Source organism: Quercus robur, chromosome 2 (assembly GCF_932294415.1).
Source record: "Quercus robur chromosome 2, dhQueRobu3.1, whole genome shotgun sequence".
Lineage (NCBI taxonomy): Eukaryota > Viridiplantae > Streptophyta > Magnoliopsida > Fagales > Fagaceae > Quercus > Quercus robur.
In genome coordinates this window covers 79835574-79853251 of record NC_065535.1, presented here as the reverse complement: position 1 = coordinate 79853251, position 17678 = coordinate 79835574, and the positions used below count along the sequence as shown (strand labels likewise).

The 17678-nt window shown below is 39.6% G+C and overlaps 2 protein-coding genes and 1 long non-coding RNA gene across 7 annotated transcripts; 2 read left to right on the top strand and 1 right to left on the bottom strand.

Moving 5' to 3' along the window:
* Positions 1–6518: 6518 nt before the first annotated feature.
* On the bottom strand, positions 6519–7360 carry LOC126703943 (uncharacterized). Its single transcript, XM_050402997.1, has 2 exons — positions 7228–7360; positions 6519–7150 (listed from the first exon to the last, which is right to left on the bottom strand). Exons 1-2 carry the CDS (start codon positions 7358–7360, stop codon positions 6519–6521), a joined length of 765 nt encoding a protein of 254 aa, XP_050258954.1.
* A 623-nt stretch (positions 7361–7983) lies between these two features.
* LOC126715216 (F-box/LRR-repeat protein At4g14103-like) lies at positions 7984–17371 on the top strand. Of its 5 annotated transcripts, none has more exons than XM_050415725.1 (4): positions 7984–8410; positions 15841–15903; positions 16132–16672; positions 16790–17371. In XM_050415725.1, the coding sequence occupies exons 1-4, from the start codon at positions 8094–8096 to the stop codon at positions 17279–17281; spliced, it is 1413 nt and encodes a 470-aa protein (XP_050271682.1). In that variant the 5' UTR covers positions 7984–8093; the 3' UTR covers positions 17282–17371. The 5 variants fall into 5 exon arrangements, with proteins under 5 accessions (XP_050271682.1, XP_050271678.1, XP_050271680.1 ...); XM_050415723.1 differs by lacking the exon at positions 7984–8410 and adding an exon at positions 14816–15022 and having other exon boundaries at positions 15457–15903; XM_050415721.1 differs by having other exon boundaries at positions 15841–16672.
* LOC126715220 (uncharacterized) lies at positions 9077–13447 on the top strand. The gene is made up of 2 exons (XR_007651826.1): positions 9077–9256; positions 9387–13447. It is a non-coding gene; the product is annotated as an uncharacterized LOC126715220 (long non-coding RNA).
* Positions 17372–17678: the final 307 nt, after the last annotated feature.

Below are 17678 nucleotides of genomic sequence, written 5' to 3'. Positions count from 1 at the left end.
ATTTCTTTTAAATTGTATGTTCTCAGTCGATTTTTAGATCAAGCTTTGCCCTTGAAATTGGGTTGTTTAAGTGATTCATATTAGACAAAAAAATTTGTTGAAATTTCAATCACAATAGGTTTGTAATAGATTGGATTATGCATTCTCAAGTAAAGTTTCAACCCATAGATATTTGATTTTGTTTAACAGGTCCTCTCTCTCTCTTTGTCCAGTTGGTTTTTGTATTATTTTAATTCTTTAATTTTGATTGTATTTCTTTTTGCTATTATTTACTATAATTTATTTTTGAATACCTAACTTTGTATTTATTTCAAATTATCTCTTTACCTCCTTTTATCAAGTATTGATTTGATTATCATTTGGTTTTAACTAATAGTAGCATTGAAAAGAATGAATATATGTTTATTTATTTAACATTTGTTAACTATTCCGTGCATCGCACGGGTTAAATATTGCTAAATAATATTGTTGTGAGTGAGTTTTGACTTTCTAAAACTTGTAATTGTTATGTTTTTGTGTAGATCCTCAGTAGTGCTTCAAATTATAATGATGTTCTTATGTTTCATAATTTGTCTTCCTTGAAGTTTTCTGGTTCCCTTGGGCCTACTACCTCCCTTAGGTTTTTAAGGCCCAACATTTGTGCTGATATCCATTGTATTATAACAAAATAAAAGGGAAAAATTCACACAGAACAGCCGTAGATGATAGAGTAACTGAATAGTGTTTCCTTTCTTTTTTTTGGAAAGCGAATAGTGTTTCCATTCTTTGCAAAAAGAAATCCAGAAATTGCTGCCTTAAACAATTTGGTAGAGCATGTTTTTTCTTCTACTTTAGAGTGTCCAATTGCCATTTAAGTTTTTCTCATTGATTATAGTACAGAAACAGCTTTCACAATTTGTGTAAGCAAAAACAATAGTTTTAATTTACGAAATGAATATATTCCTTTGAATTGGTAAGTACTAAGTAGTACGTAGTACATTAAATATCAATGGAAGATACATATATATAATAAAACAACAAATATCAATGAAAGATAACTAATCTCCAAAAAACTCATCCTGGACTCCCCCACCTTTAAATTGGATAAAACTGAATTTTGATGCTGCACTTAGGGAAGATAAAGCTTCAGTGGCAGTGGTGGCAAGAGACCAAAGGGGAAAGCTAATTGGAGCATGGACATAGCAGTTGGAGCAGTCAGAGCCTTTATTAGGAGAAGCCAAAGCAGCTTGGTTAGCTATCAAAAAGGCAGCTGACAAAGGATTCAAAAGAATTATCCTTGAAGGAGATGCACTGAATGTCATTGAGCCATTGAGGAACAAAGCAATTGCCTCTCACTGGAGAATTAAAGCAGTTCTAGAGGATATTTTGTTTCTAGATAAATATTTTGATAATGTATAATTTTCTTTTATATATAAAGACAGCAATGTTACCGCTCATCTTTTTTTTTTTGGTAAATAGACGTTGTATTAAACAAAACTAAACACTTACAGCAGAAACAGAACACATCCTATTACAATAAACACCATTCAAGTCATCCTCAAAGGCATTGCAAATGTCCACAGGAGGACTTACAAAGGAAATAAAATCAAGCTCCTGAGCAGCACCCATTTTAGCAAGCAAATCCGCACAACGGTTAACTTGACGATAACAATGATTAAACTGAATCTGATGAAACCGAGCTGCCAAGAGTCTACAATCATCCAAAATGGGAGAAACAACATTATTTTCATAGGCATTGTTCTTCAATACATCCACCACAACTTGAGCATCCAATTCAACCATAAGGGATTCAATGTTTAAATTACAGCATAGTAAAAGACCCTCTCTCAGCCCCCATAATTCAGTTATGAAGCTACTCGTAGAGCCAATGTGTCTTGTAAAGCCCACAACCCATTCTCCATGTTCATCCCTTACTAGGCCACCACATCCAGCTCTATCCGACCCTCCCAAGCAAGATCCATCTGTATTAAGCTTCTTCCAGCCCGTTGGAGGCCTTTCCCAGCGAAGATTTCTACTGATTTTGTGATTTGGACTCTTGGGGGACTGCACACAGTAGATAAACTCTAATACTTGGTCCATTATCTCCTTAGGCAGATTTTGGTTCACCCTTTTCCCATGAAAGACAACCATGTTCCGGTTTTTCCATAAGCACCACATAGCAAAAGAAAAAGTAATTTTCCAAGGGGGTTTCTCTTGGGCACGGCTGCAATTGGTTCTCCCATTAAGGTTAATCCAATCTTGAAGATTACTCATCCAAAAATCCCGGTTAGAAGCACTCACACCAAGCTACATCCAGATTCCCTTAACCCACTCACAATCTCTAGTGGCATAAATAATTGATTCTGGAACCCTTTGGTAGATTGGACATAAGTCTTCAATTGTCACCCCTCTCTTAGCAAGGCAACTCCTAACACCTATGCTATTATGTTGGCACATCCAAAGGAAAGTTTTGATCTTAGGCAGCGTTTCAAGCTTCCAAATCCACCCAGAACTGAACAGAGGAGTATCTACATCAGCCATGGCAATTGAATAGGCACTCCGAAGATCAAAAGTGCCCCTTGGGTTACCTGACCAAGCAAGCCTATCTTGACCTCTACTCGTGATAGGAATGGGAGTGGCTTGGATTATGGCCTTTACCTTGACAGGGAGATCAAAAGGAATCCGCCCCCAATCCCAACTAAAATCTGAAAGTAAATCACATACCTTCCATTGATTAGCTCCTTGGATTAGAGGACCTTGTATCATACAGTGGAGGGGTCCCTTACCCGTCCAATTGTCCCACCAAAAGCTGAGATTGCTATCCCTTCCAATCGTCCACATGCTACCCTCATTGAAAGTACCCCTCCCTATCTTAACAGCTTTCCAAATTTGCGAACAAGGCAGTCTATCTGCATTAGCAGAGCTGGTCCTCCTCTGGTTGCAGTACTTTTTCCTTAGAACTTGGGCCCATAATGCTTCTTTTTCAACATGCAGCCTCCAGTTAAGCTTGGCTAGCAAAGCAGTGTTTCTGCCCTTAGCAGATTGCAAGCCAAGACCCCCCTTCTCCTTTGGTTTCGTAACCTTATGCCACCCACCCAATGAATTTTCTTTGATGACTCAGAAGACCCCCAAAGAAAATTTCTATTCACCCTATCAACTCCCTCTAATATTTTGTTCGGAATGTGTGTACATTGTATGACATATGCAGGGATAGCCGCCAAAGAAGCTTGAATAAGGACTGCCCTCCCAGCCAAAGATAGCAAGTTAGCTTTCCAACCCGCTAACTTATTTTTAACCCTATCAAGAATGAAGTTAAAATCTTGAGGGGAAGATCCGGGGTGCTTAATAGGAATTCCAAGATACTTGCCAAGAGCAGGAGTTGAGGCAAAACCAAGAATATCACAAAAAGACTCCCTAGAATCCCTATCCACATTAGGCGAGAAATAGACTCTAGACTTAGCGGCACTCATTGATTGACTCGAAGCACTACAAAACTCATCAATGACGTCCCTCACAGCCGAGCAATTAATGTGATCAGCTTTGGCAAAAAGCACTAAATCGTCTGCAAAAAATAAATGAGAGAAAGCTGGCCCACCACACGAGGCCTTTACGGGCTGCCAAATCTTAGCAGCACATTTCTCTTCAATGAGATGCCCAAGGAACTCCATACATAGAATGAATAAGTACGGAGATAGGGGATCTCCCTGCCTTATGCCTCTCGTAGGATAGATCGGATCCAGAGCTTCCCCATTAAACAAAATAGAAGTCGATACCGTGGATATGCAACTCATAATAATGTCAATTAGGTCAGCTGGAATATTTGCCCTAATGAGCATGTCCCTTATGAAGCTCCACTCAAGTTTATCATACGCCTTTTCAAGATCGATCTTAATAGCCATGTACCCCACATTCCCTTTCTTTCTACTGAGAGTATGAATGATTTCCTGCACTATAATCACATTATCAATGCCTTTCCTTCCCGGGACAAAAGTTGTTTGAAGAGGAGAGATAAGCTTGTCCAAGTAAGGTCTAAGTCTAGCAACAATAATCTTAGTAATAATCTTATACACCGTGTTGCATAGACTAATTGGCCTATAGTTATTCAAAGTTTCAGGACTTTGAATCTTCGGAATCAAGGCAATGAGAGTTCTATTTAAGTATTCCGGGACAGCCCTCTCCGCAAAAACCTTCTTCACAACATCAATCACTGAATCACCAACAATCAACCAAAATCTGTGAAAGAATCCTGCATGCAATCCATCCGGCCCAGGGGCTTTGAAGGCTTTTAAAGACCACAAGGCTGATTTTATCTCTTCCACAGAAGCAGCCCCACCAATACTCTCCCTTTCTTCATTAGATAAGCTAACTTGCCACTGGGATATAACAGGAGCAGCCCGAGAGGCTGAGACAAAAGAAGAAGTATAAATACCATTGAACCCGCTTCTAACAACCGCCTTTACATCACTCTCCTCAAGAACCCATTCCCCCATAGAGTCCTTGATAGCTAAAATCTGATTCCTTTTTCTTCTAACAAGGGTGGAAACATGATAGAAGGTAGTGTTACGGTCACCTTGTATCATCCAATTAACTCGGGATTTTAAAGCCCACAATTCTTCTTCTTGACTCAACACTTTATCTAGATCTTTGAGAAGCTCATTTTCCAGATTGACAAGGAATGCAAAAGGTCTCACAGACAAGGCCTGTTGAATCCCATTAATCCTAGCCATTATGTTCTTTTTCCTGGTAAAGATATTACCAAAATGGGAAGCATTCCACCTAATTGCTGCCTGAGTGAATCTGCTAACTGCATCTCCAAGAGCGGAAGAATCACTCCACGCTCGAGACACAATAGATGGAAAAGATGGTTCAGACAGCCAACAGGTTTGAAATCTAAAAGGCCGCTTTCTCCCCAAATTAATTCTCGGTTGCATCTCCAATAGTATAGGGCAATGGTCGGAATGGCATCTAGTAAGATGAACCACCTGAGCTTCCGGATATAATAAACACCAGCTGGGATTAACAAAAACCCTATCTATTCTTTCTTGGATTAAAGCTTGGACTTCTCTTCTATTAGACCAAGTGAATCGGGGCCCCGAGAAACCGATATCAATCATATCACATTTATCTAGACACTCTTTGAAAAACAGGGATCTATTGACACTCACTACTCTACCTCCGAATTTATCTTCCGCCGACAGTGGCTCATTAAAATCACCCGCCAAAATCCACGGCATATTATGTAACTCAGCAGTTTTTATGAGGTTATTCCATAAAATAAGTCTTTCAGCAGTCCTAGGACTAGCATACACAGCGGTAAAAAGCCAGCTAGAGTTAGTATTACGTACCTTAACTGAAGCATGTATTTCCTATTCAGTACTAGCTAGCGGTGAGACATCCACCCTCTCTGAATCCCACAACATCCAAATACCACCCGCAAACCCAATAGAGTCCGTATGAGTTGATCCATCAAAAGGCAATCTGTCAATGATTCCTTTTGCCCTATCACCCCCAACACGAGTCTCCATAATTACTAGAATTGTTGGATTATAACTCCGAACCAACTCACCCATATATTTTTGAAAGGAGGGCTTACCCGCACCTCTACAATTCCAAATGATAGAATTCATTATAAATACAAAAAGGATTGAGGAAAGGCATACATCAGCGGTTGGAATCAGCTTCGCCTCCTCTTTCAAGAACCATATCCGCATCCCCATCTTCACCTTCTTCAAGTGCACATGAAGATTGAACAACTCGGATACTAGTTCCGCTCAGCTCCTCTTGCATAGCGCCAGGCCACGGAGCTTGATCAGTTCGGGTCGACACTCCATTCAACTCTTCTTGTGTAGAACAAAGAAAGTTAGGCTCAGCGATAGTAAGCGTTGCTCCACCTTCGTTGCCGGCACAACCGTCACTCGGAGCAGAATCTTTGTCAGCGATATACAGCTCCGACTCCTTCCTAAATTCTTGTTGATCATTCCCTTCCACCTTCCGGTCCGTTTCTGGGCAGTAAGCTGCGGTGAACTGAAAACCCGGTGGCACCCCTGATATTTGGTCACCATCGTGTTTTTGGGCAAAACGATTTTGAGTGATGTGGATCGAAGAAGAAGCAGAATTTCCTCTTTCAACTCCAGCGGCGCCAGGGGAATAAACTTGGAGAGCCCTAGCATGTGCAAGCTTTTTCTTGCCTTTGACCGAATCACTTTGGCTGGGCTTAACTCCTTTTTTCTCTTTTCCAAGCCCAGCCCGGCCTACAACCTTATCCACTCCAACATTATTAGACCGTCCTTCATCTTCCTTTAGAGCCCAGTTGCTTGGTGTCTTCACTAGCCGTTGCAAGGAGTTAGCTAACAATGGCCTATTCACTTCTCTAATGGGCGAAAGCTTACGCTTGATTTCCTTCCCAGGCCCATTGCTTTGGCTGGGTTGAGCATATCCCTTGCTATTAGAAATCACACTCCCATACGTCTCTGGACCACGCTGGTTGGCCATGCATCTGCGCCATGGAGGTCCCACCATTCACCTGATTCCTTGTCCCATTACGCTTGCGACACCACGATCCAAGGCCCGTACGTACTTGCTGATGCCTCCTCATTCGCACTCCCACTCACACTCTCCTTGCTGCTTTGTCTTTTATTAGCCGTGTCAGATGCATGCATTTCGCATGAGGAGGAAGGCACGCTCCCTTCCGTTGTCGTCTCCGCTCTTTCAACGAGTGGGTCTTGCCGGATAATGTGCGGGTAGCAGTCTTTGTAGTGCCCCACTCTGCCACACTCAAAGCAAAGTTTTGAAATACCTTCATAGCACACGGGTTGTTCGAACTTTCCTATCAGAATGGCCGTGATCAGGGGTTTATTGACGTCGATCTGCACACAAAGTCTGGCGAACTTTCCTCTGGTTTTAGTGGCTGTATGCATGTCTACTCGGAGAACATTACCAATCGACTTGCCAATCTGATGCAAGGCTTTCACATTGTAATACTCAATGGGCAACGCATTCAGTCTAATCCAGACCGCCACTAATGAGACATTGGCCGTTGCCGGATGGAAATCTGGCTCCCACGGTCGGATGGATAGAAAATGCTCTCCAATGAACCATGGTCCCTTCCTGAGAATGTTTTCGCAGTCCTCCTTGAGTGATAGCCGAGTAAGGAAGAACCCATGTCCTAAACCTACACAGTCTAATCTTCCAGCAGGTTTCCACATAGCAAGGAGCTTGTTTTGGATAAATTAAAACCCACAGACCTACCATAGACCTTCACAATGAGAGCTCGTGTCCACGGGGTGCGAATCTCCTGTTTTAGGTCCTTAGAAAATTTCACTGCGACCAGCCCTTCTCGGAGATTTTCCACCTCATCATCTGATTCAATGTCAGCCTCCATGAAGTCCTCAAAACTGAAAGCCTAGGTGTAGGCACCAAGAACCTCACCCACCAGTCTATCCTTAAAGGTCCCGGTCTGATTCCAATAACCATTGCTTTGCCCCGTTGACGAGGAGGGTATATCCAGCCCTTCTTTGAATCCTACATGTCCAACTTTTTTCACTTTTTTGTTGCTACGTGAGAGTTCGTCTTGCTCTTCCGCTAAGAGCATGAGAGAACGAGAGCTATCCATTCCTTTGTTGAGGAATTTCTTAAATAGTCAAGTTTTGACTAACCCTATGAGTTGCTCTTTTGAATTGGAGTGGGCCAGTTCCCATCTATAACTTGTTGCCAATGTTAGTTTAAGGCTTTAGATAGAGATGGTCACAGGCCCTCCCTAGATTATATAGCTTTTGTTTCTTTGTATCAATAAAGTATTTATTCAGTAATAAAAAATAAAAAAAAAAGATAACTAATAAAGAAACTTTTATAAATTCAATTGAGTTTAAATATATAAAAAATTACATAATTTTTTTAAAAACAATATTATAGTTTGAAAATAACAGATAATATTATATAATATGCACTAACGACGTCGTTTCTTGTATGCAATTTCATTCCCCTAATAAATGTTCGTCTGCCTCATTTCAGAATAAGATTAACCCTTTAGCTGCCAAAATCCCCAAAATTGAAACAAACCCTTCTCATTCTCACTCACAGACACACTGAATCGGAAGCTGATTGGAGCTACTAGCATGAAGGGTCAGACGAGAGAGTCCATGGAGGAAGAAGAAGAAGAAGAGGAGAGGAGATCAGAGAAGCAGAGAATAGAGAGAGCAGAGAGGGCAGAAAGGAGAGACGTGAGAGCTGAAAGGAGAGATCTTCTTCTGATAAATGTTAGAGCGAGGCCTTGCGGTTGCGGTGGGAGTTCATCCAATTCCCTCTCTTCTTCTTCTGCTGATTACTACAAAGACATAATTAGCAGTCTACCGGACTGTCTCCTCACCCATATCCTCTCCTTTCTCCCAACCCGAGCCTCAGTCGCCACAAGCATTTTATCGAACAGGTGGAGGTCTCTTTGGAAACTCATCCCAGTTCTCGACTTGGACCAGCGCTTGCTTTTTACTCGATCAGACACAGATTACCCAGGCCCAACGAGGACCAACTCAAATTTCAGCTTCCTGGATGCAGTATCCAACATCTGGGCTCTTCGCAATGCCATTCCCTTGCCCTTACCCTTACGCAAGTTGCTCCTTCATTGGACCTCCAATTGTGACACATTCCTTGTCAGCACATGGGTCCAACATACCCTCCTGCATGGCTGTCTGCAAGAGCTCAATCTCTACATATTAAATGGTCCTAATCCACCTCTGGAGATGCCTACCACTCTCTTCTTTAGTTCTTCATTAGTCTCCCTCAAATTGACAGGTGCCATTCTTCTCAATCCTCCTCCTGCTTCTGCTTCTGCTTCAACTTTCCCAAGTCTCCGGACTCTTACACTTGGAAATGTTAGACATGCAAAGCATGACTCTATCTCCACACTCCTCGCCACCTGCCCTGTCCTCCAAGATTTTAGCCTCTCAGTGGATAGTTACAATTTTCGTGGTTTGGGAAGAGTGCAGGCAAGGTCAATGTCATTGTACTAGTACCTACACTGAAAACATTGTATATACAATGGCCTGCTGATGACTGTTGGCTTTACAAACTGCAGATAAACACCCCGGCTCTTGAGAGGTTTCATTTTTTTGGTGGTCTGGGTGAGTATGTTGTGTTGGAAAACCTCCCCAACCTAGTTGAAACAATCATTGAACTTGAAGATAATGATTCAAATACTGTAGATTATACAAATAAGATATGGGACTTCATGGATTCACTCTATAACGTTGTATCCATGAAATTCAACCTAGAAACCGCCAAGGTAAGGACATGTTACGTTTTTCATGCTCTAACTCTCTTATCATTAATTAAATGGCTCAATACTACTTAATAATATTGTTCTGAGTGGGTTGTGACTTTTGTGGAACTGTGATTGTTACGTGGTCGTGCAGATCCTCTGCTATGGTCCTATGGATGGTCTTCCCATGTTTGATAATTTGACTTCCTTGACATTTGAGGGTAATATCTGGCCTTCCTATTATATGTGGCCTGCAGTACATCTCTTGCTTTGTCAGGCTCCAAAGCTACAAACACTTGGCTTTGAATTGACATTCCTAGGTGGCCACAATGGTTGCCCACCTGACCATCACTTGGAGAAGACGCATTATGTTCCTGAATGTCTGTCATCACATCTTACAACCTGTTATTATAAAGGATTTTCAGGGCATGAGGTTGAGATGGAACTTGTTTGACAAGTCTTGAAGGAAGCTTATATATTAAAGACAATGAATATCACTTTTGAAAGTCGTCTAGACTCAGAGATAAAGCTTCATGCTTGCAAGAAATTAAGAAAGCTTCAAAGGAGGTATCCTACTTGTGAAATTGAATTTAACTAAGGACAATTCGATTTTTAAGTTCTCTTTCTTAATTTGTGAGAAGCAATAGCTTTGTGGGAATGCCCATTACTCTTTGCATCTTTCATTTGAAACTTCAGTGGATTCAAGATTAGAATATTTGTTTAATGTTTAAATTCTCTGTACTTGTATTTTTCTTTCAAAAAGGAAAAAAAAAAAAAAGCATAGAATATATTGTGCTTGCTATATCCACAAAGTTACAAACATGTTTCATTACATGGAGGCCCCATGCAGCTTATAGAAGTGAGAGCAGCCGTCATGGTGCAGACTCAATTTTGCTCTGAGGGTTGTTAAAGGTGGTAGAGGGAGCTTGTTTTGTTAAGATATCAATCTTTATTTCTTTAGTTGGTTTCTGCTTGAGCGATTTGGTGGGAAAAATTAGCTTCCTAAGCCCATCGCATATGCTTCTCTTTGTTTGTAAAAGTGGTGTCAAAGGTGGAGCAAATTTTGTGGGCTTTTGAAGATGCTTCTACTAATGACTTCTATTGTTATCTTGTTTACAGTTTTTACCCCATTCTTGCATTAGTTCACTTGTGTCTAGAGACTTGGTCCCTGGCTTCTCTATAAATTCTATCACTCCAATCTTTGTTGCAGATTATGTTTCTTTGAGTGGTATGGAGACCTTCATGAATCATTTCATATTTTCCAGCTTAGTGATGTATTGGATTATGGTACAGCAGATTTTTAGAAAATGATGGTATGAGAGTATTAGAAAATATTGTTTTGCCTAATGCCTTTGCAGATTTACTTGTTAAACCAATGAAAAGCCTTGTTCTTGCTAGTGATGAACTTGAAAATTCGGAAGAATTATCTTGAACCTGCTGATGAAAAAGATAAATCTAAAAAGAAAGGCACTTAGAAAACAAAAATAGTTTAGCTAGAACCAATACCAGAATTCCTAAAGAGGGATTGTATGGCTAATCTCTGTGTAGTGGGTGGTCAATGATCACATATTAAATGGTATTGCTATTTAGTGCATTTTTTAAGGTAAATATGTTGATAGCTTATAGTATTTTTTTTCCACTTTCTTTGATCACAATGAAATAAAGTTTAATGATTCTGCACAAAAAAATAAAAAAGGTGTGGCTATTCAGTTGGTGTCTACAGAATTATAAAATTTGCTCATGTCATTCATCTTTACTTTACAATTATGGCAGTTGTGGCCTGAGAAATTTCAAAATAAAGCCTATGGGGTGACACCAAGAAGGCGGATCAGCTTTGCAATCCAGAATTAAGTAAAATTGTAACTGAATGTACTTGTTCAGAAGACTGGGTTTTAAGTAATGAAAAACTGGCAGAGTTACAAAAGCTAATCCACCATAACGAAATTTCTTGCTTGTATTGTCATGGTGCAGAATCAATTTTGCTCTGAGGGTTGTTGAAGGTGGTAAAAAGGGGGATTCTTTTGTTAATATTTCAATCTTTATTTCCTTAAATGGTTTCAGTTTGAGTGATTTGGTGGGAAAAATTAGCTTTCAAAGGTGGAATGCTTTTACTGATGGCTTCTATTGTTATCTTTTTTACAGTTTTTACCTTATTCATGTCTTAGTTCACTTATGAATGGAGACTTGGTGCTCTGGCTTCTCTATACATTTTATACCTACAATCTTTGTTGAAGATTATGTTTCTTCAAATGATACGGGGAACTTCTTTACGAATCATTCAACATTCTCAATTATACGATTCAAATGATGTGGCAATTACTTCATTCCTCTTGAATATTGCATGTCACCTGCTTTGATTTAATATCTTGTGGTGAGGCCATATGCATATGTAATTAGGTCCATGTTTGTGCATCTCATTTTCTGTCTTTGCTATTTTGGAGTTGATTCCTATGCTTTAGGGGCAAAATGCTTTAAGATTTAATTTGTATCTACCATCTCCTTCAATTTTGCTAGTTTTTAGTTAGCATGTTTTCATTTTATTATTTTTTTCTCGTGATATAGAATGTGCTTGCTGATTTCTTGTTCTCCTGGAGCTTCTTCTTCTTCTTCTTTCCTCCCCAAATATTTGATCGATAAAATCTTTTTGTATTCTTGCTAAGATGAGATTAGGGACCAAGTCTCTAGACACGAGTGAACTAATGAATCACAACAGTTCTAGTGCAACCTTAATATCTTTTGGTGTGGCTATATGCATATATAATAAGGTCCATGTTTATGTGATTCATTTTTTGTCTTTGCCATGTTGGAGTTTATCCCTATGCTACAGAGGCGTCCTTCAAATATGCTAGTTTTTGATAAGCATGTTTTCAATTTGGGATTTTCCCCCCTTAATATAGCATAAATTTGCTGATTACTGGTTCTCCCTAAGCTTCTTCTTTATTCCTTTTTTCTGCCAGAATATCCGATTGATAAAATTTTATTGTATCCTTGCTAAGATGACGAATGTGAATATAGGTTATAAATTTTCATTTGCTATGCTTCTCATAAGCTGCTTGACTTTTATGTATTTGATTTTTTTTTAAAGAAGAAAAAACTCTAGCTGTGTATATAAATCTTTATACTTTGTTTTCAAACAATAGCTAGTCAATAGTAATCATAGGTGCAAAGAGCTTACTACTTGCACGCACTTATCTTGTAATAAGGAGTAGGAACCTTATTGATACCCTCCACCATGAATGGAACCATGAAGCCAGTTGGAAGATTTTTGTGGCTGGTTGACTTGCAAACCATTAAGGAAAATCGCTTGAGTACTACAAGAACAGAGCATAAACTCATTTGAGCAAGCACTAAAACTGGTAGGTTTACAGTAAGGAGTGCCTATTGGGTTTAATTCATTCATGGAAGAGCCAAAGTGAAGGAGAAAACTCAGATAATCAATGATGACAAAGTTTCTAGAATTGTTTTTGCTGAACAAAAATTCCTAACAATGTAACGGATTTCGGGAGGAGAGATTGCTGGAAAGAATTTTAGCAAGAAGACGTGTTCAGGTCGATCCAAACTATGAATGATGCAATGAGAATTTGGAAAGGGTTCTACGCACTTTGTGGTTAGAGAATGATCCAAGCTATGAATGATGCAAGGAGGTTTAGAACAATTTTCCACAGTTGCTTCAGTATGTTAGAGAAGTCCCCATTAACTTTTCTCTTTTCAACGATCTAATGCTTGGACTATGGCAGTGGGCAGGAGTTTGAGCTATTTCTAATGGTGGCTTGGTCAATCTGTTGTTCTAGGAATGTGTTTTAAGTTTGAAGATGCTCCGAGAGTCCAATTTTCAAATGCAAAGGCACTGCTGCAGGAGTTCAAAAGAGTTCACGAACGGTCAAAGGTGGTTAGATTCTCCCGGATAGCACAATGGAGTACATAGCAACAGGTAATCTACAAAATCAATTCTGAAGGAGCTCTGTTTATAGATACCCCAATGGTCAGGATTTGGTTTGGTGCTCTGTTGAAAAAGGCCTTGTGTTGTTGCGGGGTAAGCCTACGTGATCTAGAGGAAGTTGAACTTATTGCAGCATTATAGGCCCTTCGGTTTGCACATAAAATGAAGGGTGATTGTAAAAACTTGTTGGAGCAATTGTTCATGGCGTAAATGCACTTTTAGTCCCTACATTTTGACCTTTTTTCCATTTTAGTCCCTACATTTTATTTTTTCCACTTTTAGTCCCTAAAACCAATTTACGCTTTCCGTTTTAGTCCTTGAAGCACTATTCCGGCACTAATCTAACGGGAACACTGATGGATGAATAAAATAATAATAAAATTTAAAAAGAAAAAAAAGATTTTCAATTAATTTTGTTTCTCTTTTTTTTGGGAAGAACATGAAGAACATGTTCATGTTCTTTGTGTTCTTCCCTATAATCAATCTTCAGCAACAACATCAAACCCAGCAACAACATCAAACCCACAACACAGCAGCCACCACCACCTAAAATCCAACAACACCACCACCGCCACCACTGCCAAATCCATACCCACAAACCCAAACCCACCAAAACCGAAACCCACACAACCCACTCACCAGATCCCACAACCCAAACCCAAAATCCACGCCGATCTGAGCAAACCCACGCCGATCTGAGCAAACCCGAAACCCACGCCGATCTGAGCAAACCCAAACCCACCAAAATCGAAACCCACACAATCCACTCACCGAATCCCACAACCCAAACACCGATTCCCACAACCCAGTCACCGATTTCCATAACCCAACCACCAATTCATCGATTCCACAGCCCAGCAACCATCGTGACCCACACCTCAACCTCGACCACAAATGCCGATCTCCACCACAGATGCTGATCTCCACAAACAAACACCCTCCATCACGCCGATCCCCACAAACCCACACCCTCCATGCCGATCTGAGAGAGATGGTTCGAGACAGAGAAAAGAGAGAACAAACCCACCCATCACCGGCTCTCCCTTTACCGTTGCCACCCATCATCAAATCCAAAAACTCAAATATCTCCCATCGTTTTCTCTGGATCAAGAATCCATGGAATCCATTATTAAAACCTTGAAGATCTGCCCCTTGCTCTGCTCTTCGTTGGTCGAGGGAGAACCTGAAGTGCGAAAGGGCTGAGTCATTAGGCACAATGCAAGCTTGTAGAACATGTGTTTTTATTCTAGGCAAAGATCCAGAAGAATGGGTCTGAAGATGGGTAGTGGTGGAGGGTTGTTGAAGATGCGTTTGAGCATTCTTTTTAATTAAAAGAAAGTAAATTTTTTTGTTGGAAAGAAAATAATTTTGTTTTTTTTTTTAATTTTAATTAAAATTGAGTAATTAATTAATTATTTATAATTTTGGCATTTAAAAAATGTTAAATAATTTTTTTAATAATATTTTAATGCTCACGTCAGCCACGTCCAGTTTTTCCGTTAGTTTGGTGACGGAATAGTGCTTCAAGGACTAAAACGGAAAGCGTAAATTGGTTTTAGGGACTAAAAGTGGAAAAAATAAAATGTAGGGATTAAAATGGAAAAAGGTCAAAATGTAAGGACTAAAAGTGTATTTACGCCATTGTTCATTGATCCATGATGCTGAGATACTTGCTCCAAACTTTGAGATCCTACTCAATTAGTCACGTCAGGTGAGAGAGCAATCAAGTTGCTCATTGTCTGGTCAGACACGCTCAGCATAATAGTGATCCTTATGTATGGCATGAAGAATGTTCTAGTGTTATTCAGAGGTGGATGTTAAAAGATGTATCCAATTTTTACAACTATAAGGTATAATTTGTTGTTTTTTGAAACTTTCATGGTTGAATTTATTACTTTAAAAACTATAAAGTTTAATTTGCTATCTCCTTAAAATAAAAGATAGGTTTAAATTGTAGTTTATCCTTTCTTTTTCTTTTCAAAATAGTTAAATTAAAAACTATTGATTCTTGGTTCAAGCACAACTCCAAAGAAACTTAAAATGCAGTCAAAAGAAACTTCTATAAATAACTAATCAATAACTAATCAAGAAACTTTTATAAATTCAATTGAGTTTAATATAAAATAATTAAAATAAAAATTACATAATTTTTTTTAAAAAAAAAACAATATTATAATAGTTTGAAAATAACAGATAATATTATTATATAATACGCACTAACGACGTCGTTTCTTATATGCCATTTCATTTGCCTAATAATAAATGTTCATCTGTCTCATTTCAGAATCCAGGATTATCCCTTTAGCTGCCAAAACCCCCAAAATTTAAACAAACCCTTCTCATTCTCATTCTCACTCACAGGCACAGTGAATCGGAAGCTGATTCGAGCTACTACCATGAAGGGTCAGAGGAGGGAGTCCATGGAGGAAGAAAAAGAAGAGGAGAGGAAATCAGAGAGGCAGAGAAGAGAGAGAGCAGAGAGGGCAGAAAGGAGAGATGTTCTGAGAGCGAGACCTTGCGGTTGCGGTGGGAGTTCATCCCTCTCTTCTTCTACTGATGACTACAAAGACATAATTAGCAGTCTACCGGACTGTCTCCTCATCCATATCTTCTCCTTTCTCCCAACCCGAGCCTCAGTCGCCACAAGCATTTTATCGAGCAGGTGGAGGTCTCTTTGGAAACTCGTCCCAGTTCTCGACTTGGACCAGCGCTTGCTTTTTACTCGATTAGACACAGATTACCCAGGCCCAACGAGGACCAACTCAAATTTCAGCTTCCTGGATGCAGTGTCCAACATCTGGGCTCTTCGCAATGCCATTCCCTTAAGCAAGTTGCGCCTTCATTGGACTTCCAATTGTGACTCATTTCTTGTCGATACATGGGTCCAAGATACCCTTCTACGTGGCGGCCTGCAAGAGCTCGATCTCTACATATCTACTGGTCCTAATCCACCTTTGGAGATGCCTACCACTCTCTTCTTTTGTTCAACATTAGTCTCCCTCATATTGACAGGTGCGATTCTTCTCAATCCTCCTGCTTCTGCTTCTGCTTCAACTTTCCCAAGTCTAAGGATTCTTGTAATTGGAGGTGTTCAATATGCAAAGCATAACTCTATCTCCACACTCCTTGCCGCCTGCCCTGTCCTCCAAGATTTGAGCCTCATAGTGTCTACTAGCAATTTTAGTGGTTTGGGCGAGTGTGCAGGCAAGGTCAATGTCATTGTACTGATACCCACGCTGAAAACATTGTATGTACAATGGTCTGCTGATGACTGTTGGCTTTACAAACTCCAGATAAACACCCCGGCTCTTGAGTGGTTTCGTTTCGTAGGTGGTTTGGGTGAGGATGTTGTGTTGGAAAACCTCCCCAACCTAGTTGAAGCAGTCATTGAACTTGAAGATGATGATTTAAATTCTGTAGATTATGCAAAGAGGGTTTTGGACTTCTCAAGACCACTCCTTAACGTTCAATCCTTGAAATTGAGTATAGAAGACGCAGAGGTAATGGCACGTTACAATTTAACATGTTCTAAACCTCTATCATTAATTAAATTGCTAGATACTTGGTAATATTGTTGTGACTTTGTGAAAACTTGTGATTGTTATGTTGCTGTGCAGATCTTCTGCAATCCTTATGAGGATGGTATTCCCATGTTTCATAATTTGTCTTCCTTGATGTTTTATGGTGAACTTCATCCTGATTGGTTTGCATGGGATGTAGTACTACTCATGCTTTGTCAGGCTCCAAAGCTACAAATACTTGCCTTTAAATTGACACTCGAGGATCAATCTTACCGTTCTGATTTCAAACGTCACTACCACTTGAAGGAGGAATTTTATGTTCCTGAATGTCTGTCATCACACCTTACAACCTTTTACTATAAAGGCTTTTCAGGGCATGGGATTGAGATGGAACTTGTTAGATATGTCTTGAAGGAAGCAAAAGTATTAAAGACAATGAAAATCACTATTGAAAGTAATCTAGGTTCAAAGGCGAAGCATCGTATTCACAAGAAATTAATGAATTTTCGAAGGAGCTCTCGTACTTGTCAAATTGAATTTGACGAAGGACATCTTGATTTGTATCCTCATGCAGTATTAGTTTTATGAGAATGCCCTTTATTTTTTGCGGCTTTCATTTGAAACTTTATTGGATTCAAGATTAGAATATTTGTTTAATGGTGAAATTTCCTTTCTCTCTCTACTTGTTTTTCTTTTGAAAAAAAGGAGAAGCATAGAATAGATATTGCTTGCTATATCCACTAACATGTTTATAATATGGATGCCCCATGAAGCACATAATTCTATACTTTGTTGATGCTGAAGTGAGTCAAGTTGTCATGATGCGGGCTCAATTTTGCTCTGATGGTTGTTGAAGGTGGAAGAGGGGGCTTCTTTTGTTAATATTTCAATCTTTATTTCTTTAATTGGTTTCAGTTTGAATGATTTGATTGGGGAAAAATAGCTACTTAGCCCATGGCTTATGCTTCTCTTTGATTGTAAAAGT

Excerpts from the sequence above, each read along its gene's own strand:
- LOC126715216 (XM_050415720.1), top strand. The coding sequence starts at position 14,997 with ATGTATCCAATTTTTACAACTATAAG. Across the intron at positions 15,023-15,456 it reads CCAATTTTTACAACTATAAG|AATCCAGGATTATCCCTTTA; the intron begins GTATAATTTGTT and ends GTCTCATTTCAG. Across the intron at positions 16,673-16,789 it reads TGAGTATAGAAGACGCAGAG|ATCTTCTGCAATCCTTATGA; the intron begins GTAATGGCACGT and ends GTTGCTGTGCAG.
- LOC126703943 (XM_050402997.1), bottom strand. The coding sequence starts at position 7,360 with ATGGAGGCTGACATTGAATCAGATGATGAGGTGGAAAATCTCCGAGAA. Across the intron at positions 7,151-7,227 it reads TCTCATTGTGAAGGTCTATG|GTTTAGGACATGGGTTCTTC; the intron begins GTAGGTCTGTGG and ends TAGACTGTGTAG.